This window comes from Magnolia sinica, chromosome 1, assembly GCF_029962835.1.
Source record: "Magnolia sinica isolate HGM2019 chromosome 1, MsV1, whole genome shotgun sequence".
NCBI classification, from domain to species: domain Eukaryota; kingdom Viridiplantae; phylum Streptophyta; class Magnoliopsida; order Magnoliales; family Magnoliaceae; genus Magnolia; species Magnolia sinica.
Window position 1 is genome coordinate 120905346 of NC_080573.1, and position 22225 is coordinate 120927570.

Genomic DNA, 22225 nt, shown 5'->3' on the forward strand with positions numbered 1-22225 from the left:
GTCTAGATTCTTCCAATCTAGAAGATTTTTAAGGCATGGTCTGTTCATGGTGACTCACAATAAAACATCAATCCAAATGGCTAAAAGATGGATGCAGATTGTCTAAATTTAGAACTCAAGCATGCTTTACAATCCCTCTTTCTCCATCTACAAAATCACACTTTGCAGTCAATTTTAACCACATCAGACTTCTTCTGTTAAATTTGAACCATTGACCATTTTCTTCTCTAGCTGCCCATTAAATGGCCATCAATTGGCCATTTATGATAGCTCAACGATTGTGATTTTCAGGCTATGTTCTACCCAAAATGGGGCCTATGATCTGGATAGTTAAGAAAAATATTGCAGCGGTCTGCATTCAACTGAGAAAAACTCCAAAGATTGGTGGATAGAATCTGGGTGATTGTTAGTGTATGGTCCATTGACAGTGAAATGCTGCAAAACAATTCTGTTTGGCCATTGAATCATGGGTTCCAACATGCAAAGCCTCAGGTGGAATATCCTATGATTCCTCTTTATGGAAAAGAATGGAACCAAAATATGGTTCTCTTTGGGGTGTTCATACAAACATAAGAACATTTAGCACTAGCTTGAATGATGTTAGAGGATTCACTTGGAGAGGAAGAAGAATTGGATGCAGATTAGGGTTTACTAAAAGTAAAAACCATTGTTTAACATAGAGGCCTACTTTACTGAATTTAACATTTCCAAAATTATGCATGTTTCAGTTGAGTTCATTAAAGACATACTTCTCTCTTTCCAGTATTTTGAAAGACAACACCTTTTTTATATGGCTACTCATTTTATCACCATTTTTTGAAAAAAAAAAGCATATAAATTGGTGTTTTGCTAGCTATGGTTAGTACCCATACTTCTTTTAACTTGACAATAAAAAATGAATGCATTCGAGGGAACTTAGGAGCAATATTTGTATTATTGGTATCGTTACATGCATCGCTGACCGGGGATGTGGAAACATATATCATTACCGCTGATACCCAGAAATGTAACATGGGGTCAACGATTGAATTTTTTAGTGGATCTTCATGAGAAGCTAAAATACACATATTTACATATTTAGGAATAAAAAATTGCAAAAAAGAACCATACGTAATAAGTTTCCATTTAATAGGGGCCTAAAGCATGTGCTGTTGTAAAAAATAAGTGCAATGATAACCAAAATGAGTTCATTTCATACCAATAACATCATTAGGAATAGAATACATTAATCCATCCATCCATCCATCCATCCATCCATCCATCCACCCATCCGCACATACATTAATCCACCCATCTATGCATCCATACCCTAATACACCATTGATCCATGCACACAAACATGCGTCCATCCATGCATACATACATACACACACACATCCAACCATCCATCCTATTGATATTGTTGGCAATACAATTGCGTAGGAGTAGCACCAATAGGTAATAAGATGAGGGAAAGTAGACTTAGATGGTTTAGTCATGTGCAATGGAGACCAAGAACTGCGCATGTTTGGAGTGAGTCGGTGCCAGTTGAAGGCTTTAAAGGGCAAGGGGAAGGCCCCAAAGGACATGGGTGGAGGTAGTAAGAAAAGAATTGATGACCTCTGGTTTATGGTCTTGGTAGAGTGAAATTGTGGAAATGATTCATGTATCTGACCCCAATTAGTTGGGATAAGGCTTGGATGATGATGATGAATTGATATACATATAGAGCAGATAGAACTCAATAAATCTAGTTACCTTTTTGGGTCCTTACTCTTGCTCCGGTGGTAGACCCCTAGGAGTTTCAACACCTGGTCAAGGGTTTGAGTACCCATAGGTGGTGAAATCCCACTACGGTGTAAGTTGGGGGGGGGGGGGGGCGCGGGTTCCGTGTGTGAAAAAATAAAAATAAATCTAGTTACCTTTCAAAATGGAAAAAAGAAGAAGCAATTGGTGCATACAGCACTGCATATTGCTTGTGGCATTTATTGGCCTCTATAAGCCATTGTCACATGGTAATCTGTTGCCTGCCAAGGATAACTCCCTTCCTTTTCACATGCCATCTAATTGGATTCTTGACATATCCTTAATTTCTTATTTATTTCTCTTCTTGGAAGCATGCTTTATCCTTTCCAGTCCTCAGTCTCTTATTTGACATTGATGCTGCTTCATGTCTTGGAAGTAAGAAAATCTTAACATGAATATCTAATACTTGTATGATTACACATTACACTACATTAATTTCTGCCATGTTTATTCCTTGTGATTTGTAACAATAGTACAAACCATATAGATAATCTACATTGCTTCGATCCATTCAGGAGATAGTGTTTATAAGCTAGTTTATGAACATGGCAATGGAAATGACTTTCCTTGCAAACGACAAATAGAGCGTTACATGACTTACATTTTTTTCACTTTCTATTACAGACTGTTGATGTATTTGCTATTGTGGCCTTATCTGGAATTCTAAGCAGATTGTTAAGTACTGGGACTGTTCTTGTTGCTACCAGTAATAGAGCTCCTGAGGATTTGAATCAGGTAGCTTGTCTTTGTTTTCTAGAATCCTTAAATACACCATGTCTCTTAAGCACACTCAGACAATTTTTCGTCAGTTTCGACTTATTAGTCACAGTGAAAAAACCTTTTTGAGCAAGCATATATCAGGATGTTAAAATTGTTCATTTGATATTTAAAATTTTATAGCTCAGCTAAAGAATAAGAAACTAGGCTTCTTGTTTAGATGATTTCATTTTAATTTATCTTTCAAAAAAAAAAAAAAAACTTTCAAAGCAAAAAAAAAGTATTGATTCATTTCATTTAAAGACAAAGGATCTAATTGTTTTCTGTTATGTTCAGGAGTTTTTTTATTTTTTATTTTATTTTATTTTTGTAGTTAATCTGTTTTGGGCCATCAATCTTACAATACTTTGCAAATGTAGGATGGCATGCAGAGGGACATATTTCTAAAATTAGTCACCAAGTTGGAGGAGCACTGTCAAAATATTTTGGTTGGAAGTGACATTGATTACCGTCGCCTTATAGCGAAAAGAACTATAGAACAGGTAAGAGTTTGAGAGTGTTTTTGCTGATTGCTCTTGATTTTTTCCTGTGTTCATGTGCAAGCATGTGTGACATTATGTCCCCTGTCTCTAGCATTGTTTCCACACTTACCAGTGTTTTGTTCATTTCTTATGATCAAAAGAAGTTCCAAAAAAGGAGCAATCAAACAGCATACAAACTTCATGCTTTATAAAATACATGAACAGATTACATTATTGCCATCCTGTATAAAGAACACTTCTTTCGCTGTTCGGGTTTGATCCAACCTAGAGAACTGGCCATGTGCATTTTTTCATGAGGGATTCAATAGATGCTACTTCATGGAGATGATAAAGAGAAAGCTGGGGCCTTTTCATGCGCGCACGCGGGGGGGACTTGCTTGTATACTTGATTAAACTAGGGATGTAGATAGCATTTTTGGAGGTAGAATTTAACCATAGGCATCGTTCCTTAATCCTGTATAAAGAACACTTCTTTTGCTGTTCGGGTTTGATCCAACCTAGAGAACTGGCCATGTGCATTTTTTTCATGAGGGATTCAATAGATGCTACTTCATGGAGATGATAAAGAGAAAGCTGGGGCCTTTTTCATGCGCGCGTTGACTTGCTTGCATACTTGATTAAACTAGGGATGCAGATAGCATTTTTGGAGGTAGAATTTAACCATGCCATTTGTGAGGCAGAGGATGTTGCCACCGGATTAGCCAAAGGAGGAGTTGTTAGAATTCTCTTTGAATTGACAAATTTTTGCTCCCTATTTAGATGTACTCTCTCTTTCTTTCTCTCATCATAAAAGTGTGACTCATCCGCTATCGTAGTCACAGTAGCCATGGTAGCAGTTATACTCATAGTCATACCCTTGTTCCAGTTATTTGGGGTCATAGTTATCGCCAACCATTCCCATATAAGGCCCTATTCATCGATAAGTGAACAAGCCTTCACATTCCTTCTTGCCACTTCTATCAAAGTCCTTTTAATTCTTCCTCTCATTCTCATTTCAGGCCCTTAAATACTAATCAATGCTCCCCTCCTTAATAGAGCTGTCCTTCATCTTTGTTACACATGACCGAAACATCTCAATCTACTCTCCATTTTCTTGTTGGGACTACTCTTAAGCCACTGCAGAGTTGATCTATGCTCATACTGCTTTCTAACTGTGCATCACTCTGCCCCGTGTAGCATATTTGGTTGAATAATTGTCTTATAGAAACTTCCGTGCAACAATCATACAACAGTCCAAAAGCAGATCTCCACTTCATCCATATATCTCTAATTCTGTTGACGTTCTCGTTACTGCATCGTCGGCATTGACATTATCACAGCTGTTTCATAGCTGTTTCCATCAATTATCATCTTAATGGCCTTCCTATATACCAAATATATACTCTTTAGTAGATCACCTTGTGAATCCCTAGTGTTTGCTGACATCAAATCTATTTAAGGAATTGAACTTGCTTGGATACCATCACTAATTTAGGATAGATGAATAGAAGCAACACAACTTAACACTTGATTTAAGGTTTCAGGTTTGAAGTCGCATCAAGCTTGGAAGATCTGGTTGAGTCACATAACTGATAGTAGGGACCTTACACCCCAAAATTTCCAAACACACGATTAGGTCAGAGAATATGTTCAATTCATTCTCACCATTTTGCCACATGACATCTACAATTATGTGTGTATGTGCGTGCATGTGTGTAGGGGAATGATCCCATAGGATCGGCCTTATGGTAAGCTACTCTGCAATTGACCTATTTCAGGCCCCTTGTGAAGTGTGTGGGACATCCGACTTGTGCATTTGGTAGATCTAAACATCAGGTGGGTGGCCCCAAAAATCAGTCCCATCCAATCATCAAGTGGGCCACACCATAGAGAACAACAAAAAAAGGTGGGCCACACCATACAGAAAAATAGGCAATGATTCTATGAATTCAATTTGGGGTCCATTGTGATCATGGTGTGCCATAAAGGCTATTACGTAAAGGTAACGGTGGCAACCGTTACACGTTACGGGGTCGTAACAGCCATTATGGAAAAAAATGACTCGTAATTGCCATTAACGGCACATTACGTCCCCTATAAAGCCCATAACAGCCCTGTAATTGTCTGTTATGGGGCAGATACAGGTTTTCCATACTTTTTAATCAACATAATGGGGCAAATACAGGTTTCTCAGTATTTTTTTTTTTCAATAAAAAAAGAGACCATAATGGCCGTTACAGGGTCCGTAACAGTCGTTACGACCCGTATCGTAAAGGTAATGGTGGTGGCTGTTACAACCACCGTTACCGTTGCAGAACACCTTGATTGTAATGTGTGTGTGACATCCAAGCTTTCCAACAGGTCCCCCCGCCATGAAGAGTACTCAGACCAAAAATCTGTTCAATCCAATCATCAGGTGGACTACAACATAGAGAACAATGGAAATCCACACAAAAATTCAAATTCAAGTGGTGTGGTCCACCTGATGGTTGGTTTGATGTTTTGATGGTTGGTTCAGCCTATCTGTAGTTTTAACCCTTAGATGGCCTGATCTAGTCCCGACTTTGCAATCTTAGTGCTTGCCATTCAATCAATCAGCAGCATTACACCTGTGCTCACCCATCGGATGATCAGATTGTCCTGCATCGCCTTGCGAGGCCGACTAACTGATCAGGCAGCTTGTGTGGTTCACTTCGCTGATCAGATGGATCTTGGGAACCACTCGAAGACTGCCTTAAACTGAACCCTCATATATCTTTAATGATGTGATGTATCCCCCTGGGATCCTTTACTCTCACCACAGTCAATGTAAACCCCCAGATACGTATCATATCATTTCTACAAATTCATAAAAAACATGTGAAGATCTGTAAACCCCCAGATACGTATCATATCATTTCTACAAATTCATAAAAAACATGTGAAAGATCCTTTCTTATCTCTATATTTTCCATTCACTGTACAATTAAAATATTGCTTTTACTGTTTATGTATTTTGCACGAAGGTTAACTGATTTTCTGACATCCTTGTTTCTTGTCTCACTTTTTTTCCACCACCCATTCTCAGTGTTTCATGGCGTGTCTCAGTAGTTTGATCCCCAGAGAATTGGTACACTCTGTGCATCTCTGTTGTTCTTGTAAATTGGTTTCACAATGCTTCTTCTCCACTCATATGGTATTTTTGGTCTGCAAAATTGGTTAAAAAGATTTGTTAAGCCAATTAATCCGACTTCCCTTGGCATCTTCCAGACTTCTATTGGTGTGTCATCCGTCCTCACTGCCTTTCCTAAAGTTGCAACTAATCAAAAATTAATAAGTAAAATGTTACTATGGTTTGTGGTTTCCTTACCTGTCTCTTATATCAACACATTTTATTTGCTTACAGATTTTGTCTTTTATGTTCCACCTTCTCCATTTAGAGTTCAATATGCTCTGAATTCTTTTTAACTTCAAACCTTAATCTTGGGAATCACACTTCAATGTTTAAAGATATTTAGTCTTAACTTCTGCACCGTCTAAAAGTTTCTCATTTTTTGACGATCTAGAACTTTGGATGCACACCGCCTTTATGTCTACTTGTTAAATTTATCAGTGATGTGCAGGTTCATTACTTATGGCCAAACTTCTGCACTGTCTACAAGTTCCTCGTATTCTTTGACAATATCTAATCATACATGCACACTGCCTGATATGTCTACTTGTTAACATTGATCAGTAATCTGCAGGTTCATTACTTTTGGCCTTTGGATAACCAAGCTCGTAATGAATTTGAGAAAATGTGGCACGAAGCCGTGAATCAGTCTGGAGGAAGCATAATCTCAGATACAATTCCTGTGATGTTCGGGAGGTATGTACTAAACCATTACATGATTAAGGTTTCGTAGTAGAGGTATCTTCTAGCTAGCGCTCACAATGTGTTTTAAATCAGAATGCTGGAGGTTCATGAAAGCTGTAATGGGGTAGCACGATTCACATTCGATTATCTATGTGGTCGCCCGGTAGTATGTTTGCCTTGATACATGTATATAGCATTATTTTCAGTTGATCCTTTTTTTTTTCTTTGTTTATATGCATGATAAAAATTTTTTTTGCAAAGATGTTCTTGAGACAATGGGTTCCTGAAGCCACCTACGTTTAATGTAAATAATAAGAGTTTAACTTAGTGGTATCACACACCTCTAACCGAGTTGCCTAGTCCCTAAACAAGGACCACACCACATCAATTATTTATTTATTTATTTATATTTATTTTTCCGTTTTCAGCTCTTTTAGTCTCACTACAGTTTATGCCTTTACAAATTTATTGGCACGAAAGAGTTTTGTTGAATAGTCTACCACAGAGGCCAAAACTGATCACTGTCACTGTTTCGTGTCTGTGTAGATTAAGATCATCTGAATATGTAACTGTGTCCTTATTTAACTGTTCTCAGTCAAATATTGGTGTCTCATGATGGCGGTATCTTTAATCTGAGAACTTGATCAAAATTCCTTTTTTGTTCCTAAGTGGTTTGTGCTCATACCTTGATCCAAATTTTCTTCAGTTGGGGGCAGCAGATTATATTGCAGTAGCCAAGAATTATCACACAGTTTTCATATCCGACATTCCCATGATGAGTATGCGTATTCGCGACAAGGTATTCCTGTTGGTATTTTTTTTTTCCCTATATGAACCCTGTTTCTAAATGTGCTATTACGGTTTCTAAGTAAATCAATGTTCAAAACATATCCATTCAACTTGTAACTCGGCCATTTTAAGTTGATTTGGCTGGTTCCATATCAAGTCCAAACTCCAATTATCTAAAAATTGGCCTAGTGAATGATCTAGTTGTGGAAGTATACATTGCGAAGAGCTGAGTTGATCTCAGAAATTGATTAACTAATTGGCAAGTGAAGCTGGAAAATTTGAATATTGAACTAAATTACAGAATGCAATTATCTAGATAATTGTTTGCTATAATCATTTTTTACATGCTCAATGCATCTTATGGAATCATACTCTTTCCATAATGTTTGCTCTAGATAGATGACTAGTGAAAGGTCTGGTAGACTGTCTATGTTTTTATACCTCTTATTCTCTTCTATTTTATTATGTTATTCTAATCTTGTGATTGCATATGTCAGGCACGAAGGTTTATCACCCTTATTGATGAGTTGTACAATCATCACTGCTGCCTTTTCTGTACAGCAGCTTCTTCTATTGATGATCTATTCCAAGGAACAGATGAGGGGACACTTTTTGATTTGGAAAGGTAATTTACATCTGCTTTTAACTCCTAAACTTTGAAATTCCAGCTATACTTGCAAATTTTGATTTGTATGTTGTCTGAAACTTTACGTTGTCTGAAACTTTTGAAATTGTGTTCCTATACATTTTTGATAATGTAATTGCACATAGTAACATGCCTAGTCCATTTATTTTCAAGAAATGTAGTTGTGAGTTCTGACCACCAATTAGTGGGTTGAAGTTGAAAAAGGAACATGTGCGTTTTCTCTGCATTCTCTGGTAAAGAGCAAAGCAAAAAAGTTTCCTTCTTTATCCAGTATCAACTTTTATTGTAACCATTGGAAGTCCTTTTAAAATTGTGTGAAGCAAGTTTCTGGAATCCCATAACATTAACTCATGATAGACTACAGAAATATATTCAGAAGTGGAAGGTACTGTTTTGTGGAAACTTTATGAGCTTTGTCGTCCATGATCTATCATCACCTCTATTCCTGTGATTCCTCCCAAACTTTCTCATATAGAGACTGAAGTTGTGATCCCATTGACTGTAAGCCTAAGTATTCTCATTTCAAATCAGTAAAGCTCCTTAATGAACCAAGATATTAGAATTTCCTTTGGTTTGACAGTTCCCATCATATTGGAATGACCCTTCAATGTGTGCGTTAATTCACTGTTATAATCTGGCATCTCATGTAACATCTATATTTGATATCTGGTGAAGTGTATTTGGTGAACAAGTAATATGGATTGAAGAAACTTTATTTATTGAGCTCTTACATGGGCCCGTGCATTTTCCTCAAGAAATTGAATCTAGTGCATAGTGAGAATGATGTGAATTGCACAGCAACATGATTCTTTATTGAGTACTTTAGTGGTACACATCCTTGAATACATGCATAGCCTGCTTATTTGTCTTGGGAGTGGAATTTAATGCAGAGCAAGAATGATGATTAGTTGTGTGGCTAGAGATTCTTGTGGAATCCTTTTACTAATTTGCATCTCCTAATGGATTTGTTGAAGCACCAAACTGGAAACTTTGGATTTTATAGGACAATCTTGCTGAAGTTTTCAAGATTTACCCTCCCCCCACTCTGACAATTTCATTTGAATGAGAATTTCATGAGGGCAACCACAGAATATTTCAACAAATGCTTTGTTGGTAGGTGCTGGCTGGTTGTGTTTGCCATGCTTCTTATAGGTCCTGCTGTTCTGGTCTACAGCCCTTTTACAATCAATGTTCCCACCCAAGTGGGTTCACTTCTGTGGAGAGAGTGTGTGCATGTGTACTTTCTGTTTACTGTTGCATGTACAGGATATTATTGTGGGAGTGTGCTTTATCTTTTGTGCTCCTCTGGTGCACCATACATATTGTATTTAGGGTTTTCTTATAGAAGGATGGTGTGGTTGTGAGAGAGGTTTATTATTCTCTACAACCCCTTTCTTCTACAAAACTTGTCCTTTCACTCTTCTTCTTTGTGCTCATTCTCCTTAACCCTTCACAACTGCTACAGTAGCCAAGAACAGGAGAATATACCAACTCTTGAGACAAAGCTATACTTTCCACAAGTTAAAAGAGTAGGGTTTGACAACACTGGTCATGGAAGCCTCCTGTTCCAGTTCTCTAGACTATGGATTTGTAAGTTTTGCCAAATGGACCAGATCTTGAAACAAATCAACAGCATGAAACTGTGTAGACCTTGTTAAAGAACAAGGTAGAGAGCACTCTTGAGTCAATCAAAATGTAAGCAAGACCAAAATTGCCCATTAACTTTCTGGTACATCATGCAGTTTGTTTTCTCTGTTTTTTGTACTGGTCCACTGCAAGGCATTCACTGATATAGGATCTTTATTGCATGCCTTAGAACTGATTCATTGAGAAACCAGCAAATGTGAGTGGGAAGACACAGTTGGATATGGTGCCTTATGCTATAAAAAAAAGTTCCAGCAGTAGTTTTTAGCCCTACAAGAATGAGAAAATTTTGAATACACTTTATGCATTTAACCCATGGTTCTGCCAACTTTCACATTTATCGTTCATGGTAAAATGGCTTCTTTTGGCTGAAAGAAGACGTTGTTAGATTGGGTTTGAGTAAATGTATACTGTCTGCAGTTTCCAGTTTGAAACAGAGATAGAAGGTGGGAAACTTCGTCGAGATGTTTTAGCAGAAGGCGATGTAGGTTCTGGGGGCGCACCATCTGGAATTGCATCCTTACTATCAGGCCAGGAAGAAATGTTTGCCTTTCGCCGAGCTGTAAGTAACCTGATCTGTGCACCTTTTTTTCCCTTAAATCTTATTCTTGTCCATGTTTGCCTTTCGCCAAGCTGGAAGTAACCTGATCCGTGCACCTTAAAAAAATAAATAAATAAATAAAAAATCTTGTTCTTGTCCATGTTAACTTGGGTGGAGAGCCAAAAACTATGATGCCAGTGGTTCATGCATTCCCCCCACTTTTCAGTTGCTTGATTTCCAACTGTGGATTCACAGCTCGGAAAAAATAAGTGCAAAAATGAGTAGCATCCACCAATGGATATATGCGAGAAGCAAACTATGCCAGTTCAGATTAGGTTAGGCATAGATGGTTGTACTTCAGTTTTTGTGCATTCCTATACAACCTAGGACTACTCAGTAACCTTCTTACCTTTCAACGTCAGGTGGGAATTTGCTCATGGTGCAATTCAAGGTTCAGATTAAAACAGTAACATTAGCAGGGAGCTTTGTGTCATGATCAATCTTCTCACAGTTCCTCCTGCTCATGGTTTCATGGATTTTGTTAGTATCCCTCTAATAGGTTATGCTTTTCCCTGGAAAGTCATGGGAGCTTAAGGTTTACCTTTGAAAAAATATGACTGAATCTGCCCCTACTGTCCTATAAGATGGCGTTGTATCAAGGCATAAACAGCCATTTTAGCTCTTGCTTGCCCCATTGAATTTGGTAATTCAATTTCGACCTGTGAGGCTGGCAGCCCTTTTTGATTTGCTGATTAAGGGATCAATATGTAACGCCCTGGTTTTTGGAACTTGAGTATATGACTCGTTCTCCAAAAACCCGAGTGTTAGCCTTTAAAATTCAGTGTAAATTTGAACGCTTATCATTAATCTGATTTAGCAGCAAATGTAAACTATGCGTTATATAAAAACATTCTGATCATCACAAAATTCCAAATGTAGCGCCTATACAGGACTTATACAATCTCAAATAATAAAGTTCATTAAATAAAAATAGAAATATATCATCTAGTGATGGAGCTCAATATGGGTCGCAGGGACCTCGTCTAGCTCCTCAGCTACCTGATCTGCTGTAGCAACCCAGTGAACAACATCGGCTCGCTCTACACCTACATCAACTGATATGGTTTGATAGCATCAATGGTTATCGCAGTGAGGAGTGCCCTCTAAGATTACACACTCATCATTCACAATCTAGGATAGATCATAAGTCATAAGAATGGATATATTAAACAGCGTAATACATAATTATGATCATATATTCAAAATTAAGCCAGTCAGCACAATCTCATCATGAGCAAAATATAATAGCAATCACAATGCAAGTGTATGTGTCCAGATAGTCAAATAATCAATCATACGACTTTCTATTGCACTCGGAAATCACATTGTACGTGAACACCGCAAGATGACTAGAAAATCGATAAGCGAACTTCAGCTCCACCTGGAAATCATGGTACAAGTGAACTCGCAAAGTGAATAGAAATTCAACCTTTAAACCTCTACTTCACCTAGAAATCATATCGTACGTGGACTCCGCAAGATGGCTAGAAAATCGATAAGCAAACTTCAGCTCCACCCGGAAATCATGGTACGACTGAACTCCGCAAGATGAAGAGGGAATCAACAGGGGCATTCCGACATTATCCGAGAATCGTATGAACTCCGCAAGATGGCTAGAAAATCGATAAGCGAATTTCAGTTCCACCTGGAAATCATGGTACGACTAAACTTCGCGAGATGATGAGACAATCAACGCACAAACTCTAGACCACCTGGAAATCATGTCGTATGTGAACTCTGCAAGATGGCTAGAAAATCGATAAGCGAACTTCAGCTCCACCCGTAAATCATGGTACGACTGAACACCGCAAGATGACTAGGAAACCAAGATACAAACCTCTACTTCACCCGGAAATCATATTGTACGTGAACTTTGTAAGATGGCTAGAAAATCGATAAGCGAACTTCAGCTCCACCTGGAAATCATGGTAGGACTGAACTCCGCAAGATGAAGAAAGAATCAACATAGGAACTCCGACGTAATTCGGAAATCGTATGAACTCCGCAATATGGCTAGAAAATCGACAAGCGAACTTCAGCTCCACCCGGAAATCATAACGAACTCCGCATAATAACCCGAAAATCAACAAGATATGCGAATATAACCAATAAGCCACAAAATGGCGTCAATGTTCCATCAAAGCCACGAAGGGCAAATAAGCGATCCAAGCCGCATAGGCCAAATATGCGGTCCAAGCCATGTAAGGCAATGTGCGATTCAAGCCATGTATGACAGATGTGCGATCCAAGCCGCGTAAGTCAAATATGGACCGCAAGATGGTAAGACCGCGACAAGTTTCATTCAATCCATCAAATAATTGCAAATGACAATCATATGGTTAAGTAACACATGTAGAACTAAAGATAGTATGTTATCATCAAATCATTTATGCTTGCTATATTTAAAGAGACATGTTCATTATCTAGCATAGGAATCAAGTGCGTAACGAATTAGCATATTCACATAATAAGGTAAATAACTTAACGAGAGAAATCATATCATCATCTATGTCCAGATTGATGAATTTGAGTGGGAAGCTCAAGGGGTGAGTCCTCACCTTAATCAAGCAACCTAGTTGTGTGTGGCCCGCTAGGTAGCATGAATGCAGCCCGATAAAGTCAAACATGTCTATTACACGTGCGTCTACGACCTGGTACGGTCAAATATGATCGATACACATGCGGCCACAACTCAATCAAAACATTAAGGAAGAATGTTAATAATTAGCTTTCTACAGGTAAGAGACTCAGTGAAAGCTCACTGAGTCAACTCAATAGCGAATAAATGAAATGGGTTTCGATTTACCTCTGTCGGTAGCTCAACTCAGCGACTCGACACGAACGCACCTTGGATTTATATGACCCGACAGCTACAAGGCTAGAGTAGGCCAGATCCAAGCCCAAGTCAACCCAGCCAGACTCGGTGATTCAGCCGAGTTGACTCGGTAGCAACCAACGATCTAATCTCTCTCTCTCTCTCATTCTTCTTCTCCTCATCGTCCTCTTCTTCTTCTAATGCTTCCCCCTCTCTTTTTTTCTCTTTATATATATATATATATATATATATATATATATATATGCTGGAACATCCAGCAAGAGCCTGGACCATGCCCAAGCCTGATTCGACCCAATCAGATTCGGTTTCGACTGGATAGCAGACCCACCACTATCTCTCTTGCTTCCTTCTCCCTCTCTCTTCTCCTTCTCTTCTACTGTTGGACCAGACGGAGTTTGGGCTTAACTAGACCGTACCCAATGCGGTCAGCAACTCCCTTGGTCCGACTTGGTATGGCAGCAGCAGCTGCGCCATCCTCTCTCTTCTTCTCTCCCTCGTTTTCTCTCTTCTTTCTTCCTCACCTCTCTTTTCTTCTCATTGGAACTCTAGCTAGACCTGGAGCAGACCCGACCCAACCCCCGTTGGCTCAACTTGAGCTCGGTAGCAACTCCTTCTCGGCCCGGCTCGGTGTAGCAACACAGCCACACCTCTATCTCTTTCTCTTTCTCCTCTTCCTCTTCTCTTTCCTTCTATTCTCTTCTCTCTCTGGACAGGGAAGGGGCCCCAACTGGAACAACGGCTTAAGCTGGCGCGGCAGCGGCGAGTGCAGCAGCAGCAGTAGGTTGCGGCAGCTCTCTCTCGTTCCGTTGCTTTTCTTTTCTTTTCTTTTCCCTTTTTTTAATTTTTAATTTTTAATTTTTTTTAATAATTTCTTTGAAATGGGTTGCCCTAACGAGAGGCTATTTATAGCCCTTCCTCATTCTTAAAGAATGTCTGAATTGAATCTCTGGATTAGTTACAGCGCTAGCTCTAATCCGCTCTCAAACTCGATGTTAATATTGCTCATCAAGCGCTTATTACCACTATACTCTTACATGGCTTCAATCGAGCCCTGAGGATGGATTCCTGGCATAAAGGTCCACTTGATGGCTGTTCCTGATAAGAAAACAGGACCCACTAAAAGGTGGTGGGTATTTTAGCCAATGGAGAAGATGACCTGGCCATTAATGGCGGGTCATCATCGGAGGGTTGATCCGACGATCAGCGGCGAATGGACGGCGTGGATAGGACCAAAGAACACCATGGGACCCACCAAATGGACGACCATTAGCGTTTTCACTTAATGTGTTCGGGCTCAGCACGCAGCGGCAGTAGAATGTTTCAACTGATAGCTACGGGTGCCCTAGGGCTAGCTCTAACTAAACGGTTGAGATCCGCTGAGGTGGCGGGCTAGGATCTCAGGAGGCCGACACATGCGGATTTCCAGCATGGAAAGGAGAAAAATATGGAGTTTTTCCGTTTTTCGCAAAACAGTTGCGCACAACGCTCTTTGTGCTAGCGATTGCGGCCATATATGGGAGCTTCAAGGTGTGTGATCAACATGGTTTTGGTAGGCTTTGAGTGTTCTAAAAGATGGACGGTTTAGATCATCAAGGCTATCTTTGATGGTGGGCCACAGTCGGACGGAAACAGACTGTCTGATCGCTGCACGCGGGCAGGAGAACGAAAGGAGGAAAATTCCTCTTTTGTCGGGTCAAAGGCGTTTGACCGTGTGGCAGTTTCGGTGCACCTCGGCTGTGCACAGTGTGTGCACATGCATTACCTCAAGTGGGGTCCATCATGATGAATCTAATAAATCCACCCTATTCATCAAATCTCATGGGTCCAGGTATGGCCCTTGACCAAATATCAGGTAGATCCAAAGCTTAGGTGGGTCGCCTCTCAGAATCTTAGGTTCTAATTACGAACTTTCGCTGATTTGACGGTCAGATTCTCTCCAAATATGATCATCGACATGCCTAATGGTTCATAATTCAATTTAAGGCAATTTAAATGGTCTTTTCCACAATTAGTCGTCCCTACATCTCAGTTGAATGAGTGATCATTGGATTTCATTGATCAGACAGTCAAATAGATTCCTATTTCGATCTTAATGGCTATAAGGGTTCCTAGTCCATTCTAGAGGGAACTTAATGGCCGGTTAGGTGATGATTAGTTAGCTTACGTGTTTTAGGTGTGGTTTGATCGTCAAGTTGTTAAGAACATGTTGAACGGTTTATTTATTCTAGGACAGTTCATCGATGGTCCAAAAGTCCTTTAGATGAATCCAATAACAAATTTGTTGATGATCAGGTCCATCACCGTACGATATGGAGTTTAAACCCAATGATTGATCTTGAATCTCGTAGTTGATTTACAATTCCAACGGTTGGATCTTGTGATCCAGCAATGCAAGTGTTTCATACTCACTCCTCACTACTTTTAGGTGTCTTAAAGACCATATAAGTTGAGATCTAATCATTGATCTTATGCTTAGAGGGCCAGATGGCTCGATCTATGGATGAAGATCCTCCTAATGGTTGGATTTAAGTTTGAACGGAGGTGGGTATTTAGACGAATTGGCTTCGTGATTACATTAAGCTAAGTTCTCATGGTAACACCCGAGTATTGAAACGTACGCGGTGTTACACAATAGCTACTTCACTGCTGCTCCCAAATCAATGAATCATTAAGGGGCTACTTGTTTTCTAATTTGCCACTGTAAATTTGTAAATAAATAATAATTATTTACCACTGTAATTCCAACACAATTCTCGCGGCAGACATTGATGTTTTGCTTTTTGAATGCTAAAATCCAGAAGGGTTGCGAATTTCATGTGGGGCCCACTATGATGTATGTGGCTTATCCATACCATTCATCCGTACTGCTAGCTGATTTTAGGGCATGAGCCCAAAAATGAGGTAGATCCAAAGCTCAAGTGGATGACACCACAGGAAATAGTGAGAATTGAACAAGGACAATTAAAAACTTCTTGGGGGACATAGTAGTTTTAGATCAAGCTGATATTTCTGTTTTCCCCTTATCCATGTCCGTGTGACCTTATGAATTGGTTAGATGACAAATAAACAATTTTATGGGCCCTAGGAAGAAAAAACCTTTCAACAGTGAAAGTTTTACGATCACTGTTTCTTCTGGTGTGGGCCACTTGTGCTTTGAATCTACCTCATTTTTGGGCTCATGCCCGAAATTGTTCTGGTAAAATAGGTTTGCTCCCTGTAGGTGAGGGTTCGATTCCCCTCCTTGGCTTTACCTGATACACGTGGTTGTGGGTGATTGCGTGTATCCGCAGGGATTAGTCTCACTTCAAAAAAGAGGTGGGGACACCCTGTGTCTTCAAAAAAAAAAAAAAAACATCGTGAATATGTCACATACATCACGGTGGGGCTCACAAATTTAAGTCGGTCCTTTCCGAATGATTTTTCGAGATGGAAATACTTGCCTAAAATCAAACAGACGTAAGGATTAATAATGACCTATTTACTAGGTATTTACAGTGGAAATAAAAAATCAAACAGCCCCTAAATGACAATTAAAGGGCATATTGGTCATTTCCTCCATATTAGCATTAACATCTCATCATGCTCAGGTCCAAGTAGACTATCCCATTAAGTTTGATTAATGACACACATCTTTGTATTGGAACTTTGGTTCCCCATATCACAGAGTGATGTTGTGGCATTGAGAGAAGCCCTTGGCATCTTAGTGTTGCATTATTCTGGGCTGACGGTGATTGAAGGTCATGCATATCAAGTAGTGTTACCTGGACATGTGGCATGGGCGCAGTGTCAAAAGTGTTTGGCCCGGCAAACTCCATAAATCTAGGCATGGGGATGCTTCTGTGCACAAAAAATTAATAGTTTTCATATAATTAAAAAAAATAAAAATGATGAAAACACCAAAAAAGGAAATGAGAAAAGAGTAAAAGAGGAAGAAGAAGAAGAAGAAATGAATATTCACCGAGTCCCAATAAAAACCAGTTGCCAGTAATCTAAGCTAACATGTAATTGGTAAACAAAATATTGAATATCATTTATAATCACCTCAAAAAATGGGAGTTTATATGAATATTACACGCTCGCTTAAAAGATAAGAGAACCACAACAAAAGGACAGAAAAAAAAGAAGAACAGAGCTTGTGCTTTTTTGTTATATGGCTCATGGTACCCATAGTGAAAAATGAACTAAAATCTAGGGAGTGAGAGGAAGTTTTCATGAGTGGCTTCTTCAACAACAAGCAAATGGAGGCAAGCTTGAGGGCTAGGAATGAGATATCTTTTGACTTGACAAAAGAAATTTGCATTAAAAAAAATCAGGAAAGACGAAAGGAAAGCCTTATGAAGAACATATTTGGACACCTCACTGATGCAGGACATGAACGCTAACATGATGTGCGTTGCTGAAATTAAATAGCAGATAACATAAGTAATATGAAAAAAAAAACAGCAACTCACACCTCAAAATCAAGCAATTCAAGTATTTGATCATGTTAGGGTTAGGACCGAGGTAATCCTGTAGGCTAGATTTATAAAATTCTCATCAAATAGGACCTATGAAAGTAGGGACTTCCATCTAGCATAGGGGAATAGGCCCAATTTAAGGTGGGTTTTAGGTGCAGGTTGGGTAGGGGAAGAGTTAGGAGATGAAAAACATACCTTTAGAGGAAGAAAAAGAAAAACTAGGCTTCGCTTCACACTGAATGGCTTCGCACCATGAAATTTCTCTTTTCACAAGAGGAGGTTGCTCTCAAAAGGGAACAAGAAAATTACATTCATACGTCATAATGCCGTAGGGTAAGTTTACACACCCAAGGCTTTATATCTTGTTGGGCTACAAATGACCAAACTAACATTTCAGTTAAAAAAAAGTTCCTAACATGTTCTAAATACTGCCAAACATAAAATAAGTGCACTAAAGCAATAAAACATGAAACTAACATCTACTCTGCTATGATATTGATGAGGACATCACGTCACGTACACTCTTACTTACGTATTAAAGGAGGAAGCGGGCCGCGCCGATTTCCATGTGGCGTGATTATGCTGAAGACCACATGTGCATGTGCGAGTATCTGGAAGACCTCATACTGGGAAGATGCACATGAGCTGCGTTATGGAGTGATCTAGACTGTTGGATCGAAGGGACGCGACGATCGGGCCATTGGATCGCATGGATCATATGATCGGGCCGTTGATCGTTGATCGTCCACATCAGTTTTAGACTTTATCATATTTTAGGATTTTAGTTTTTTATTATTTTATATTTGGACACATTATGAGTGTTTTAGTGGATTTTATTTAAACTAAGGCTATTTTTGTTAAAATTCACAAGACAGGGATTTTTGTAATTTTTGAAACTTGAATCTATAAAAAGAGGAGGGCGTGTGACCTCTCCCTCGTTGAATTTCATAATTAAAAGAAAAAAAAAGAAAAAAAAAGGAGAAAAGCTCTTGCTTTCTTCTCCTATATTCATGCGATTTGAAGATACTTACATGCGATTTGGAAGGAAGATTGGTGCAAGGCTAATCTTCATCAACGGAGGTGCGAGGTCTCCATTTATCCCCACACCATCTTCTTTTTTCTTCCCCATGCAGGTATTTTCTTTAGATTCTTAATTCTCTCATCCCAAATCTTCGTCTTCTCCCAACTTTTCCATACCCATCCACAATTGAAACCCTAACCCTAAATCTAAAATTCCCAATTTTCCTACTTTCCCAAATTACCCAAATACTAATTTTCACCATAGGTTGTATTAGGTTTCCTATTTTGAAATAGACTATATCCTATGCAAATTGGATGTCCTTACATCCATTAGATCCTAGTTTCTTTTTATTTAATGATCTTGAGTTACGATGTTGGTAACTTAGGCTAGGATTATGCATGGTTTTCTTTTGATTTTCATGATATTTGTGATGATTATAGTGATGTTTGTGTTTTTTTGTTAAATATCTTAATTCGGCTATTTAATCTCACATGTTACTTCATGCATCGGTCCTGCATCAGATATCATAAAAAAAAAATGCAATCTTAAAATATATGATGCCCCCACCCCAGTGATGATGGTTTATGATCAACGGCCCAATCCTATACTCCATGCAATCCAACAGTCCAATACTCCTTATAAAACAACCCACATGCATGCATCTTCCCAGTGTGGTCTAGCTGCACGTATATGCATGTGAGGTCTTCTGAATGGGCTAGAAACTCGATTCAGGCCCATAGTGTGGGCCCTGCGTGATAATTGTCTTAGCCAAATCGAAGTTGTTGGGGCCGGATTTCCTCATCACTCACATTAAGTGTCCGACACACGACACTTTTAGATGATATCACTAATACATGTGTACAACTTTTGAAGTGTTGTGTCATGTCCAAGAGTGCCCAAGTGTCGGCATGGCAAGAACACAAAAAATAATCGAGTAATCTGTTGGATAAGGGGTGGAGAGGAACCATGGCTGTTGCGTTGCACCCTTAATGATATAAGGTTTTCTGTATCCAGGTTAAACATGTCATTTAATCTCTAACGAATCTCATATAGCTATGGCTAGTGTTCGAAATAATGCGCTATCAAAATATCAGAATCGCGCATTGTTGTTGTATGCGATCGCATACATCCCATATGTGGCATATGCAAAAATATGCAATCGCATATTAGCCAAAGGTTGGCATATTATTATTATTATTATTTTGCTTAAAAAACAACTTTTTGTGTATAAAAAGGCTTCCAAACCTCCCCCATTTGCAATATTCTCATTCCAAAACTCTCTTACATTTCTTAATTTCAAGTGGTCTTAATCTCTCTCTCTCTCTCTCTCTCTCTCTCTTACATTTTCTACTTCCAAGTGGTCTTAATCTCTCTCTCTCTCTTACATTTTCTACTTCCAAGTGGTCTTAATCTCTCTCTCTCTCTCTCTCTCTCTCTCTCTCTCTCTCTCTCACATTTCCTACTTCCAAGTCTTAATCTCTCTCTCACCCCGCCGACATTCCCTCTCTTGAAAGTTGGAAGATCAAGATTCAAGCACTTGATGTTTAATTCATTGTTTAATTGATTTTATTTATCTAAAATATATTTTAAATATGTAAAATTAGTTATCTATTAACTTAGGAAAGTTACCCTTAATTTATTTTTCTTTTTTTTTTTACAAATTTTTTTCCATATATATTTTTTTATTTTTTTAAATAATAATAATAATAATAATAATAAATGTGGTCACATATGCAATTGTATATGCGCATAGGCATATGCGATCGCACATGATCGCATATTCGATTCGACAACATTGGTGTCGCGTTATGTATTGCATCCTTGGAATACAGATATGTTTCGGTTATCGTACATGATATATTGTTTGTATTAGGTAATTTATCACACTTTTTGAAAACATGCGGTAACATTGCAAAAATGGTTGAATTTTTCAATGAAACTTCATGGATTATTAAAAAAGATCTTAATACACACTTTTAAAAATAGTTGAATTTTTCAATAAAACTTCAGGGATTGTTAAAAAAGACCTTAATACACACATTTAAATAATAAAATCTCAAAAAAGAAGTGCACATAATAAGTTTCCTTTGTATAAGGTCTCAAGATGTGTTGTTTGACTAAACTATTGTAACTATATTCAAATTGAATACATAACATTTAGAATATGTGTGATGATCATTTCATCAAACACTCCTAAATACTTCGAAATTATTCTCAATTGATAAATGGTTGAAGGGAAATTTTGAAAAAAGAAATTAAAATATTAATAATTTTTATTTTTCAAAAATTGACAACTTAACAAATCAGTAGATCAACCCCCATACATGCTTGATTTCATGTTTGGAGTGCAACATTGCAAGCAATTCAGGAGAAATTGGGGAAATTTAAAAATTTCCCCAAATCAGACCACCTACACTCAAATTTTCAAAATTAGAGTTTATGTGATGATCATTTCATCAAATGCTTATAAATATTTCAAAATTAGTCTTAATTGATAGCTACTTGAAGCAAAATTTCGAAAAAAAACATAGAAAACATGAAGTACTAATGGATATCGAAATCAAAGCTCCAACTCTATGATTTTTCATACAAAACATGAAGAATCAATGAATTTGTAACCATTTGACACTGATTTAACATAATTTCAACAAAAAAAGGGATCGGAAATTGAAAATGCTCACCAGATCGAACACGTGGGATTTATCGGCGCTACCCGTGCGTTTCGTATTGCATAGGTGGTATACAAGATATATCGTGGGATATATCGACCGATATTGTCGATATTTAAACATGTATTTTGGACTTGGTGCTAGAGTTTCTAGCCACTAGATCCATGTATTGGGGACTTGGCTTTCCCTTTTGCTTTTCCCAGTAATATATTTCTATGGTTGCTTGTTCAAAAAAGTAAAAAAGAGAAAATAGTGGCATAGCATTCTTTCCTCTTCTCAAGCAGAAATATCTCATTACTGAACATTTGACAGGGAGCTTTCTTTCCTGTGTAGGTTTCCCGGTTGATTGAAATGCAGACGCCCTTATACTTGGAAGTAGTTCAACACATTCATCCCTATTTCCAGGGGCGCCGCCAAGAACTACCAAGTAACCATTTCAGCATCCCACAACTTCAACTATCCTAACCTGCACTTCTATTTTACTTATAGTGTTCCTTCCTGTATGAATAATGTTAGCTCATCTCATAATATATGTAACATAGGTTTCATTAATTTTTATTCAATCCTTTTTTCCTGGCTTTCAAAATTAGAATTAGACAATGCCGGGACGTTTATTTAAATCTTGAATAAATGGTCGCTATAATGTATGAGTTGTTAAACAGAGAGACCCATAAATAAAGATTTCTTGATGTTTGGGCACAGGA

General features: G+C 38.3%; 1 protein-coding gene across 3 annotated transcripts in view; it reads left to right on the forward strand.

The window, feature by feature from the left end:
• LOC131256137 (uncharacterized) overlaps nt 1-22225 on the forward strand; it is a 41775-nt gene extending 19550 nt beyond the window's left edge. The window contains exons 7-14 of one of the 3 annotated variants that reach the window (XM_058257188.1): nt 2410-2520; nt 2922-3044; nt 6749-6870; nt 6952-7021; nt 7565-7657; nt 8145-8272; nt 10358-10499; nt 21855-22225. In XM_058257188.1, coding sequence (XP_058113171.1) covers nt 2410-2520; nt 2922-3044; nt 6749-6870; nt 6952-7021; nt 7565-7657; nt 8145-8272; nt 10358-10499; nt 21855-21986 — 921 coding nt within the window. In that variant the 3' untranslated portion in view covers nt 21987-22225. The remainder of the gene's footprint in view (nt 1-2409; nt 2521-2921; nt 3045-6748; nt 6871-6951; nt 7022-7564; nt 7658-8144; nt 8273-10357; nt 10500-21854) is intronic. The other 2 variants (XM_058257195.1, XM_058257201.1) reach the window with 2 other exon arrangements.